At 51.9% G+C, this 13,464-nt stretch overlaps 1 protein-coding gene across 5 annotated transcripts; it reads left to right on the top strand.

Moving 5' to 3' along the window:
• Positions 1 to 706: 706 nt before the first annotated feature.
• LOC109924975 lies at positions 707 to 12,716 on the top strand. 5 transcript variants are annotated; one of them, XM_048619289.1, is made up of 9 exons: positions 707 to 825; positions 2,920 to 3,067; positions 7,356 to 7,430; positions 7,936 to 8,001; positions 8,374 to 8,433; positions 8,957 to 9,016; positions 10,195 to 10,254; positions 11,132 to 11,191; positions 12,380 to 12,716. In XM_048619289.1, exons 1-9 carry the CDS (start codon positions 709 to 711, stop codon positions 12,394 to 12,396), a joined length of 663 nt encoding a protein of 220 aa, XP_048475246.1. In that variant the 5' UTR covers positions 707 to 708; the 3' UTR covers positions 12,397 to 12,716. The 5 variants fall into 5 exon arrangements, with proteins under 5 accessions (XP_048475246.1, XP_048475248.1, XP_048475247.1 ...); XM_048619291.1 differs by lacking the exon at positions 10,195 to 10,254; XM_048619290.1 differs by lacking the exon at positions 8,957 to 9,016.
• The last annotated feature ends 748 nt before the right edge of the window (positions 12,717 to 13,464 follow it).

Below are 13,464 nucleotides of genomic sequence, written 5' to 3' on the forward strand. Positions count from 1 at the left end.
CCCCCACCCCCAGTCCCAGTCTAACAGTATCTTCCTCCGCCCCCACCCGCACCCTCAGTCCCAGTCTAACAGGCTCACCTTCACCCTCAACCCAGTCCCAGTCTTAACAGGTTCACCCCCCTACAGTCCTGTCCTCGTTCTATGGGGCCACCTCTGTTCATACAGATACAGTCCGGTTCTGGATCCATGCCCAGGCCTTGGCCCCCCGGGACAGGGTCTAGACCCCTGCCGGTCCCCGCTGCTTCCCCCATGCCCCATTTAGCTGCTTGCAGGCTTGTGTAGATGCTGTCGGGGTTGAGTTGGCTACACGAGGGTCATCTATGGCCTGAGCGTTGTGTATTGTGTTCTATGTCTGGCATATCTGCCTGAAAGGATGGCAGGCTTTTCTGCAGTTCTCTTTGGGGCTGGGGCTGTTTTGTGCCCTGTGGTCAGTGAGCTCTGAAGGTTCAGGGAGGTGGTGCAGGTAGGGTCAGAAAGATAGCGACTGTGTCGGAAAGGAGCAGTGGTGTGAGAGAGCCTGTTGTCAGCTGGATGGGTTTCCTCTGTGACAGAGGGAGGATGTTGATGGCTGTGTTTTAATTGGTTGGTGTATTCTTTAATGCGGTGTTTTTTTTGTGAAGCGCTGATATATCTTTCATGTTTCCCCTGTGTGGCTGTGTCCCTGTGCTCTCTGACCTGTTGTTTTCTAAACTCTTGTCGACAGTGGCGATGCAGCCGGCCACTGAACGAAGCATACCGAGGCAGGAGGGGAGCAAGGGCGGCAGTGGTGAACAGAAGAATGTGTGTTCCCTCTCCTCTAACAGGCAGCTGGGAATGTCGGAGCAGGTGAGGTGTTGGTCAGTGGGGGGGATGAGGAATGTAGAGAGCGACCCTCCTGTTCCCCCTTTCCCAGCAGGTAGAACATGATGCTCCTGTTCCCCCTTTCCCAGCAGGTAGAGCGTGACGCTCGTACTAACATGGGGACAGAGAAACCTGCCATTGACCCGGTGGAGCCTGCCCTGAGATTCCAGTCGCTCAGTCACGTGCCTGACCCAGTGGGCAGTTGGAGATGGCCGAAAGTTCTGGCCCAGACAGTGACACCCATTTCTGACAAACAAATAATATAAGATTCTCATTTATAAATTGCTGAACGGTCTTGACATCAACCAAGTTGCCCCTTAATTTTCTAAACTCCAGTGGGAACATGCCCGATCTGTCCCATCTTTCCTCATAATACCACCCACTCCTTCTGGAAATCAATCCTGGTAAACCTCCTCCAACCCATCCTTCAGTATGGAGATCGAATCCGCACATAGTATTCGAGTTGTGGTATCGTCACTGCCCTGCCTGACTGAAATGTAACATCCTTACTTTTTATATTCAATTCTTCTTTTCTATAACAGATAGCATCCCATTAGCGTCCTTGATCAGGAGCTGTACTGGGATACCGACTCTCTGTGTCCTGTTTGCAGCATCTAAGCCTCTCTGCACCTTGGAATTTCACAGTTGTTTCTCATTTAAGGAATACTCTGCTAATTTCTTTTATTCTTGGTGCCAAAGTGAACAGCTTCACGCTCTCTCACGTTGTACTGTCTCCGCCAAATTTTTGTCGACCTGCTCAGTTTACCTCTCTCTCTTTCCCACCTGCAGCCTTCCTGTGTCCTCTTCATCGCATACTTTTACCATCAATGTTGGGAGTTACCTGTAAAATTAGCTGCCATGCTTTCATGCCGCCTCTTCCAGGTCCTTGAATTTAAAATGTTGAGAGGCCAGCACAGAGCCCTGTGGGACTCCACTCATTACATCCTGCCAGTGAACCATTTATGTATACTCTCTAGTAGCCAGCCAGTTTCTATGCATCCTGACATGAACTTGTATTTTTCCACAATAACCTTTGAAGTGCCATCTGGAAATCTCCTGGAGCCACGGGCAGCTGTGAACATTGTAAGAAATGCCATCAGTTAACAGTGCTGCCCCTCCATCTCTACCGAGCTGCCTACTTTTCCTTCAATGTCACGTATCACTCAACGCTCAGGGCCCAATCCTATGGCCACATCACTGTAACAGTGAAACTTACTTCAGTGTGCGTTATCAAGTTGTTCATTTTATTGTGAATGCGATGTGCATTTGGATACAGAGCCTTCGGTTCTGTCTTTTTGTTTCTTTGCCTTTTGTAAATCTCACTTTGACTGTTGGTGCTTTCTTAGATTTACTGTCTTGCTGGCACTTTCCCTCTGACCCTTAGATCCTGTCTTACTATTTTCCTCTCTTGTCTCTACTGTTAACCACATCTTTCTCCACATTTGATCCCTTGCCCACCTTCCCCAACCACTCTTTAGTTTACTTCCGTCGTGGTGCAGTTCACACTGTCCCAGTGGGATGGGCACACGTGTATACACACGTACACGCACCCACACACACGTATACACACAAACACATGTTTACATACACGCACACACACACACGTACACACACACGTTTGTACACGTACACACACGTTTACACACGTACAAGCACACATGCTCGTACACAATCTCACGCAGACGCTCACGCACTCGTGCACACACACTCGTGCACGCACACACCCCCAAGGATTGGTGCCAGTGCCCGCAAATGAGAACCCCCTCCTCCCATGCCAGCCTTTGAGGACCCTGTGTTCACTTCACCACTGTTACACATCCTGTGCCAATTGGCCTGCAGCTCGGGTTTCACCCTTTTGAAGTTCTCCTTTTTTAACCCAATGCCTCTCCCCTTGTTCCAATTGTCACTGTCTACCTGGGTGACGCTGGGCTGTAATCCCGCTGCACGTTCTCTCCCAGCCCTGTATGGATGCCCTGGCTCCTGGCAGACAATACCACTGCCTGGACTCGCGCTCTTTGCTGCAAGGGATAGAGCCTGTCCCTCTTCCTGTACTAACCGCTCCGTTCCTTATCCCAACAGGCAATGGGCGATGGCCCAGTTCCCGAACCCACGCAGACAGAGATGGACAGGAACGGTGTCCCCTATTCTGGCTCCGAAACAGCTACAAAAGAGGAAAGTCCTGGCCGGGGTCCCCAGATGGAGTGGAGCCTGACGCCCAGCGCTGAAGGTAAAGACCGATGGGAGTGGTTCCAGGAAATGGGGCCAAGAGAAGGCCGTCTCCTCCCGTGAGGTGACGGAGCCTGAGCCTGCTCCTGTCTGCTGACCTCCGGGTAACAGGTGCCGATAGGTTGCTGGCAGCAAGGGTGCCCTTTGCCCCTTCAGAGCCACCAGGAGCGTCAGGCAGACCCCACGAGCATCCTGCCGGTCTCATCAGGGCCATAGCAAGGGTCGGAAGCAATAAGATTGAGTGTTTGCAGCAGCAATAGGCCATTCAGCCCATCAAGTCCGCTCCTCCATTCTCTGATCGTCCTCAACTCCCACTTTCCTGCCTTTTCCCCTTAACTCTTGATTTGCTTCCCGATTTAAAAAAATCTCTCTCTATCTCAGCCTTGAATATCCTCGATGACCCAGCCTCGACAGCACCCCCTCTGTGGTAAAGAATTCCACAGATTCACTCCCCCCTCAGAGAGAGAAGAAATTACCCCCCATTCTCCGTCTTCAGTGGGCGACCCCCTCGCTCTGAGATGATGCCCCCTCTGGTCCTAGACTCTCCCCCACAAGGGGGTAACAACCCCTCCCCATCTCCCCATGTCAGGTCCCCCCCTGAGAATCCTGTCTGTTTCCATAAGGTCGCCTCTCATTCCTCTAAACCCCAATGAATACAGGCCCAGTCTCCTCACACTCTCCTCATAAGGCAGTCCCTCCCTACCCAGCATCAGCCAAGTGAACATTCTCTGCACTGTTTCAATGTCTTTCTACCTTTACTTACATTAGGGGCCCAGAACTGTACGTACAATACCAGAGTCTTGCCTGAAATATGGTGAACCATTTTGGGTCTTTTATTTGCCTAAAGATAGACTGACATTGGAGCATACTGGGGACCGCAAGACAGTGCAGCACCAAACATGGTTGTACAAGCCTTGCCCAGGTCACAGGGACCCTTCCTGCTTCCTCAACACTACCCTGTGTTGCCGAACAGAGAGACCTTGGGATGCAGGTTGATTGATCCTTGAAAGTTGAGTCCCAGATAGACAGGGTGGTGAAGTGGGTGCTCGGTACACTTGGCCTTTATTGACCAGTGCATTGAGTAAAGGAGTTGGGAGGTCATGTTGCAAAGTCATTCTTGAGTAGGCCTTGCCAGGGATCCCTTGATTCTGCCAGGGATCACAAAAATAAGTGGAGGGACACAGTCATAGAGATGTACAGCATGGAAACAGACCCTTCAGTCAATCTCATCCATGTGGACCAGATATCCTAAACTAATCCAGTCCCATTTGCCAGCATTTGAGCCATATCCCTCTTAAACCCTTCCTATTCATGTACCCATCCAGATGCCTTTTAAATGTTGTAATTGTTCCAGCCTCCTCCACTCACTCTGGCAGCTCATTCCATACACGCACCAACCTCTGTGTGAAAAAATTACCCCTCAGCTCCCTTTTAAATCTTTCCCCTCTCACCATAAACCTATCCCCCTCTAGTTTTGAACTTCCTCACCCTCAGAAAAAAGACCTTGGCTATTTGCTCTGTCCACGCCCTTCATGATTTTATAAACCTCTGTAAGATCTCCCCTCAGCCTCCGTGCTCCAGGGAAAATAGTCGCAGCCTCTCCCTATAGCTTTAACCCTCCAACCCCAGCTACATCCTTGTAAATCTTTTCTGAACCCTTTCAAGTTTAAAAAACATGTCACCTACAGCAGGGAGACCAGAATTGAACACAGTATTCCAAAAGTGGCCCTAACCAATGTCCTGTACAGCTGCAACATGACCTTCCCAACTCCTGTACTCAATGCACTGACCAATAAAGGCAAGTGTACCAAACGCCTTCTTCACTGCCCTGTCTACCTGCGACTTCACTTTCAAGGATCTATCAACCTGCATCCCAAGGTGTCTCTGTTCAGCAACACAGGGTAGTGATGAGGAAGCGGGGAGGCTGCAGAATGACTTGGGCAGAGTAGGCCGGTGGGCAAAGAAGTGGCCTATGGAATACAATGTTGGAAAGTGTGAGATTTATGTACTTTGGTAGAAAGCATCGAGTCATAGACTATTAAGTAAATGGGAAAAGGATTCGGAATGCTGAAACTCAAAGGGACTTGGGAGTCCCAGTCAGGATTTTCTTAAGCTCGACATGCAGGCTAAGTTGGCATTTAGGAAGACAAATGCAATGTTAGCATTTATTTCATGAGGGCTGGAATACAAGAGCGGAGATGTCCTGCTGAGGCTGTGTAAGGCTTTGGTCAGATTGCATTTGGAATATTTTTGTGCCCTATATTTAAGAATGTGTAGGACTTGGAGGGGTTCCCGCAGAAGTTCATAAGAATGATTCTGGGGATAAAGGGTTTGTCATTAGGAGGAACAGTAGAGGATCTCTGGGTCTGTACTTGCTGGAGTTTGGAAGGATGATTGAATCTGATTGAAACTTACAGAATACTGAGAGGCCTGAATAGAGAGCATGTGGAGAAGATGTTTCCATCCATAAAAGAGACTAGAACCCGAGGGCACAGCCTCAGAGTGAGGGGATGACCCTTTAGAACGAGATGAGGAGGAATTTCTTCAGCCAGAGGGTGGTGAATCTGTGGAACTCATTGCCACAGAGGGCTGTGGAGTCCAGGTTGCTGAGTGTGTTTAAGACACAGGTGGATAGGTTCTGGATTTTTGTTTTCTATTCATTTGTGGGATGTGGGTGTTGCTGGCTGGCCAGCATTTATTGCCCGTCCCTAGTTGCCCTTGAGAAGGTGGTGGTGAGCTGCCTTCTTGAGCCACTGCAGTCCACCTGCTGTGGGTTGACCCACAAGTATTAGGGAGGGAATTCCAGGATTTTGAAGCAACAGTGAAGGAACAGTGATACATTTCCAAGTCAGGATGGTAAGTGGCTTGGAGGGGAACTTGCAGGGTGTGGTGTTCCCATATATTTGCTGCTCTTGTCCTTCCAGATGGAAGTGGTTGTGTGTTTGTAAAATGCTGTCCAAAAATCTTTGATGAATTTCTGCAGTGCATCTTGTAGATGGTACACACTGCTGCTACTGAGCATCGGTGGAGGAGGGAGTGGATGCTTGTGCATGTGGTGCTGATCAAGCGGCTGCTTTGTCCTGGATGGTGTCGAGCTTCTTGAGTGTTGTTGGGTCTGCACCCATCCAGACAAGTGGGGAGTATTCCATCACACTCCTGACTGTTAAGGGGATCAAGGGTTACCAGGGGGAAGGCAGGAGAATGGGATTTAGAAATATTTTCAGAAATTGCACAATATTCCAAGTTTTATTTTTGATTTTGATTTGATTTATTATTGTCACATGTACCAGGGTACAGTGAAAAGTATTGTTTTGCATGCTAACCAGACAAATTGTACGTTACATGAGTACATCAGAGTAATAGAACAGAACATAGTGTTACAGCTACAGAGAAGCTGCAGGGAAAGCTCAACTCTAATACACGAGAGGTCCGTTCATAAGTTTGATAACAGCAGGGAAGAAGCTGTTCTTAAATCTGTTGGTGCGTGTTTTTAAACTTTTGTATTTTCTGCCCGATGGAGGAGAGTATAACCAGGGTGGGAGGGGGTCTTTGATGATTCTGGTTGCTTTCCCAAGGCAGCGAGAAGTATAGATAGAGTCAGTGGAAGGAAGGCTGGTTTGCGTGATGGACTGGGCTGTGTTCACAACTGTCTGTAATTTCTTGAGGTCTTGAGCAGAGTATTTGCCGTACCAGGCCATGATGGGCCCAGATAGGATACTTTCTGTGTTGCATCTGTGAAAATTGGTAAGAGTCTTTGGGGAGATGCCCTGAGGAAGTAGAAGGTGTGCTTTCTATACTGTAAAGCTGGGGAATGAATAAACCAGGTCATAGGGATCATTGTGTGGGTTTCCATCAGCACTCCCTCCCCCTCGGGAATACCAAACCAGAGGCTCTTTGTGCGATCAGAAATGGTCTTAGCAGCCAACATTGCACTAGAGCACCACACATGCTACATAGTCACAATAAATTCAGCCTTCAGCCTGTTACTGTCCTTCACAGCATCATAGATACTCATTTCCTTTCCTTTAGCTTAAACAGTAGTATGACTAACATCTGGATTTTAAGTAGGAGAATGATTACCCCAGATGGTAAGATTCTTCACTTAGTTAGAAGGCACTCCCAGTTTGAACGTGAGTCAGACAAGGTGAGTTCTCTTTGGGAATCAACAGGACGCTCTCCTTCATTGCAATTGAACGATCTTGGTGCCCTGCATTCAGGTGGGGTGGTGAGCCTGGGGGGCTATCGTGTGGATGTACCTAAAGCCCGCTGTTTCTCCCCTGCTTCCACAGTCGCGAGGAATTGCACCATCAACATCAACACAATGCCACCGAGCCTCCCAGAGAAAAGCAACACTTCTCCGAGATGTAAGTTTTCCTCTGTCTGTCTCTGTCTTTCACTTTTTCCCTGTCAATCACCCCCTGCCTCCCCCAAACAAGCCTGCATTTCTGTAGCGGCCGCCGAGGCTGCGGGATCTCTGTTCGAGTCGCCTTGGCCCTTCTGGAGTGGGCTGGGGCCTGAAGGCTGTGTTGATGTTTGGGGGCCGTAGCTGCCATTGTGAGGCAGCACTTGAGGCCCCTCCTTCAGGACTGGGAGTTTGAGGTGGGGGGCGCGGCGGGGGTGCTGGTGGAGAGAGGGCGGGGGTTGGTGGAGAGAGGATTTGCGGGGGCTGGTGTAGAGAGGGCTTAGGGCTGGTGGAGAGAGAGCGGATGGGGGACGGTGGAGAGAGGGCTGGGGGACGGTGGAGAGAGGGCTGGGGGATGGGGGTGTAGAGCCTTTTGGTGGGAGAGGGCCAGTGTTTTGAGAGGGTGAAGGCGTCAGTGTAAACCTCCCATTTTTTTTCTCCTTCCCCCACCCCCCATCCCCACTCAGTCACAGTCATCAACAATTACACCATCAACATCACCAGCCCAGTGCCAGCCGGACAACCCGAGAAAGGTAAGCTCATGTCCTGACCTCTTCCTGTTTCCGCCCCCCCCACCCCCGTCAGCTTTTCCCCACAATCCGGGCAACACTACCCAGAGATTCCCATGGGACTTCCCTCCCCACTGTCCGGGCTGTGCCGGGAACCCTGTGGGTGTTGAGTGGCACCTGAATGCGAAGGAGGAAACCTGACTCGTTCTGGAGGCTGGAAGGAGTTGGCACACTGTGTGTGTGTGTCAGTGTGTGAGAGAGAGTGTGTGCCTGTGTGCGCGCTTGTGCCTGTGCCTGTGCCTGTGTGCGTGTGTTTGTGGGTGGGTAGGTTGGAATATGTCCCTGTATGTAAACCACTGTCTTTCTCTCTCTTCCCCCACCCCCCAATATTGACAGTGCCACACAATTACACAGTCAACATCCACAGCTCACCGCGGGCTGGCCTTCCAGAGAAAGGTAATACCTTTACCCTTCATGTGGCGGCCTCTCTTTTTGTTATCATTGTTCCCCCTCCTCTCTGGGGAAAGGTGATGGGGTGGGGTGGGGAGGAGGTGGCACAAGACAGCAGGAGTTAGGCTGGAATCCTGGAGTTCCCCGACTGGGCGCACGCTGCTGTCACCTACCGCCCCGTGACTGTGTACAGGATGGCCTAGGGCCCCGTGGGCTCCCACAAGGCCCTGAGCACAGTGGTTTGGTGCCGCCAGTATCTCTTAGGCCTCGTCAGGATGACTCAGGCCCAGTGAGGCTTGCTCAGGCCCCGTCGGGGCATCCCCCAGCACTCCCAAGCACTGCACAAGTTCTGTCAGTGTCGCGCCGGGGTCAGGGGAGCTCGAGGGGACTCGGTGTGACGCCGATGTCTCGAACCGAGCGGCTGTCTGGCTGGTTTCGGGGCGGTTGGGGAGATAGGGAGGGCTGGTGGACTGAAGGGCAGGCTGTGTCCCTCTCCGTAACCTCTCCGTCGTTCTCTCCGGGTTCGCAGCGGTGAACAGTTACACCATCAACATCAGCAGCCCCACACCAGCCAGCCTTCCAGACAGAGGTAATGAGCTCACCGGGCTGTCTCAGGTTTTTGTTTCGGGTTGTTCTCTCGCTGAAAAGATTCTCTCGTGGAAAGAGGAGCAGGGACTAGGGTTGACAGCGTTACCTTCATCTGGTATCGTGGCCCTGCTGAGGCCAGCTCCTGCCTCAGCGCTGCCTGGTGGGTGGGCTGGTGGGGGGCGGCGTGGTTTGGCACTCAGTCACCGAGTCACACAGCACGGAAACAGACCCTTCGGCCCAACCAGTCCGTGCCGACCCTAATCCCGAACTAAACCAGTCCCACCTGCCTGCTCCTGGTCCATATCCCTCCAAACCTTTCCCATTCATGTACTTATCCCAAATGTCTTGTAACTGTCCCTGCACCCACCACTTCCTCTGGCAGCTCATTCCATACCCGCACCACCCTCTGCGTGAAAAAGTTGCCCCTCAGGTCCCTTTTAAATCTTTCTCCTCTCATCTTAAACTATCCCCTCTAGTTTTGGAATCCCTCATACTGGGGAAAGGACTATTTACCCTATCCTTGCCCCTCATGATTTTATAAACATCTATAAGGTCACCCCTCAGCCTCCGTTGCTCTGGGGAAAATAGCTTCAGCATTTCCAGCCTCTCCTTATAACTCTCCAGTCTCAATAACATCCTGAAGACTCACATGTAGCACTTGGGGGCGAATGGGATCAGAGATTATGGGGAGAAAGTAGGATTAAGCTGTTGAGTTGGACAATCAGCCAAATGGAGCAGGCTCGAAGGGCCGAATGGCCTCCTGCTGCTCCTATCTTCTATGTTTCTATGGGGGAAGCTCAGGGAACCCTGCTCCATCATAGATCTGTCATCCACTACTGATTGTTTGGCACAAATGCAAGAGACATACAGCCTGCTCACCGACAAAAGTTTAGAGACTTCAACCCAGAGCTGCACAGGGACTGAAGTGCTGGCTGGAGGGTGAGGTGGGAGGTGTCGGGTTACAGAAGGTGAGTCGTTCCCCCCTGCCCTGGGCTGCCGTCTGTGCCCCTGGAGATGGAGGGGCCGGTTGGGCCCAGCCCATAAAGTAGACATGAGCCTTTGGGGATCGTTTGTTCAGGAGGAGCCAGTGATGGCGCTACATCCATGTTTGAGGTGGGGAGGTTGTCATGGTGCGTGTCCCTCTCCGTAACTTCTCCGCCTTTCTCTTCCGGCTCACAGCGGTGAACAGTTATACCATCAACATCGGCAGCCCCACACCAGCCAGCCTTCCAGACAGAGGTAAGAGGCTTTTGTACAGTGCCGCTGCAGTGTGAGGAGTGAGGGTGCGGGGGAACATGTAGTGCCTGGCCTGGGCATGGGGTGGGTCTGTCTCTGTCTCTCTGTCTCTGTCTCTCTGTCTCTCTGTCTCTCTGTCTCTCTGTCTCTGTCTCTCTGTCTCTGTCTCTCTGTCTCTGTCTCTCTGTCTCTGTCTCTCTGTCTCTGTCTCTCTGTCTCTCAGTATCTCTCTCCCTCTGTTTCTCTGTCTCTGTCTCTTTGTTGCTCTTTGTTTCTGTCTCTGTTTCTCTGTTCTGATGTTTTAAGTACTTTTCGGCACGTGTTTTAAAGGTTGTGAGGTTTCCCACCACATCTTCTTTCCCAGATGGTGTATTCCTGCTTCTTCTCCTTCCTCTGGCTGAGAATATTTTTCCTCAAATCCCCTCAAAACCTCCTGCCTTTCACTATAAAATGATGCCCCCCTGCCCCCTTGTTACTGACCCTTCGACTCAGGGGAGCAGCTGCTTCCTACCCGTCCTGCCCCTGCCCCTCATAACCTTAACCCCTCTATCAGGTTCCCCCCAACTCTAAAGAAAACAACCGGAGCTTATCCAGCCTCCCCCCATCGCTAAACCGCTCCGTCCCGGGCTATGTCCTGGTGAATCTCCCTCTGCACCCTGCTTCCCTCCAGTACAATCACCTCCCAGGGGGGAGAAGGGGGTGGGGTATGCTCTGAACCAGCGTGCCTCGGGTCAGGGTCGGCTTCAGATTGCTTTCGGGAGCTGTTTGGGAGGCTGGACATGGTTGGGAAAGGGGGTGGGGGCAGCTGCGGTGGGGGTTGCTGTTGAGCTCAAGACCTCCCCTGACTGTAAATTCTCCATCTTTCTCTGCCGGCTCGCAGTGGTGAACAGTTACACCATCAACATCGGCAACACGACACCAGCCAGCCTTCCAGACAGAGGTAACACATTCTCCAGGCTTTCGCTTTCCTACTTCTGCTTTTCTCTCTCTCTCTGTCTCTCTCGGGCTCTCAGGAGGAAGAGCTGGTCATGTTCCAGTCAGGTTCAGGTGCGGGGAGGTGGCGGAGAGCGGTGCTCCCATCCTGTCCTCATCGACATTCAACAGGGCCTCTGGGCGCAGACTGTGCTTCGCCAAATATTTCTTCATGGGAAGTGGGCATCGCTGGCTGGGCAACATTTTATTGCCCATCCCTCGGGATCGTACGGGTCCCTCGGGGCGGTACAGGCCCCACCCGGATCCCTCTGGGTCCCACAGGCCACGCCCAGGTCCTTCTGGGTCCCCTCAGTGTTGCACAGTCCCTTTTATAAAGTTTGCTGACCTTCCTTGCGGGTGCTGTGGGCCGACATGACTTCAGCAGGACTCTCTGTGGGCTGTAGCCAGGCTGTTCAGGCCCCAGCTGGGTTCGAGAGCCCAACGGTGGCTTGCTGCAGGTTGTAGGGGGCAGAGACGGGGCGATGGGTGATTAGTGTGGGGCCGGTTGGCCATGCAACCCCTGTTTGTGTGAGATCCGACGGTGTAAAACCGTGCTGCCTGCAGGTGGTGTTGTACCAACTGGGAGCCGGGGTGGGCCATTCAGACCCTCGAGCCTGTGCTGCCATTCAGTCCAATGGTGCTTGAACTGACTGTCCCCTCAAATCCACATTCCTGATAAACCTTTCACACCGACCCCACTCCCAAACCCCGACTCAGTGAGTAAGAATCTATCGAACCCACCCTTGGAAATATATAGGGACTCTGCCTCTGCCTGTTTTGGAGTGAGAGAATTCCAAAGACCCTTGACCCTTGGAGAGTCCCACCTCTGGGTTTAAGCGAGCATTCCCTGACTTTTAAATGTAAGTTAAAATGTTCTTGCTTGACCGAAAAAGTACCACACGGGGATCAAGGGTTGCAGGGAGGAGGCAGGAGGGCGCGGTTGAGAAACGTATCAGCCGTCTCCGACTGTGTCTTATGGCCTTGCGTTGGCCCGACTCAGGAAGAGAAACTTTGACCCATACTCGTCGGCTTTGAATTATACCAGAGCTGTGGAACCGGGCAAGCTGCCTGTCCCCGAAATCCATTCTGCACCGTCTCCGAGCCGCCTCGCGCTGTAACCGGAGGGGGATGAACACTCCCGGTCTTGTCTTTGTAGAAACAGGCCACCTTTGACGATCGGGAACGGAGATCGAAGGCTGGCGAGGCCTCCCCTTGCCAAACAGTGAGCTGTGGACCACCAGAGGTGAGAGTGGAGCCCTTGGAGTTGAAGAGACGCTGGACCCCTGCGCAGGAGAGACACTGTGAGGGGGCATGGAGGTGGGGGAGCCCCTTCTGGAGAGGGGACACAGACAGTGCTGCAGAGGGTTAGCCAAGAGAGCCCCCAACAGCAGGAGACTCAGGAACACAGCGAAGCGAGGTGTTTGTCTCAGCTTCGGGAATTTGTATTCGCAGAGTGAATGAAATAAATATTCATAATGTTTTTTTTAAACCGACATAACGGTGTTTGATGACTTTGGCGTACGCCGAAGAAACCAAGACATGACAGAGTCTGACACCAGGCCACGCAGAGTGGATGCTCTGAGACACGCAAACATACACGCTAACACGCACAGACACACACACACACACAGACATACAGACCCACACTAACATGCGCAGACACACACACACGCACACACACAGACATACAGACCCACACTAACATGCGCGCACACACTCTCACACCTACAGACATACAGACCCACACTAACACGCGCGGACACACACACATGCACACAGACATACAGGCCCACACTAACACGCGCAGACACACACACAGACCCACACTCTCTCTCACAGACACACACTGAAATGCAGACCCACACTAACATGCGCAGACACACACACGCTCACAGACATACAGACCCACACTAACACGTGCAGACACATGCAGACATACAGATCCACACTAACACACGCAGACACACATACAGATCCACACTCTCACACACTGAAATGCAGACCCACACTAACACGTGCAGACACACGTACAGACCCACACTCTCACACACACACACACATACAGACCCACACTAACATGTGCAGACACACATACAGACCCACACTCTCACTCAGACACACACCGAAATGCAGACCCACACTAACGCGCGCAGACACACACACACATGCACACAGACATACAGACCCACACTAACGCGCAGACACACACATGCACACAGACATACAGACCCACACTAACAC

Source organism: Rhincodon typus, chromosome 42 (assembly GCF_021869965.1).
Source record: "Rhincodon typus isolate 14 chromosome 42, sRhiTyp1.1, whole genome shotgun sequence".
Taxonomy (NCBI): Eukaryota; Metazoa; Chordata; class Chondrichthyes; order Orectolobiformes; family Rhincodontidae; genus Rhincodon; species Rhincodon typus.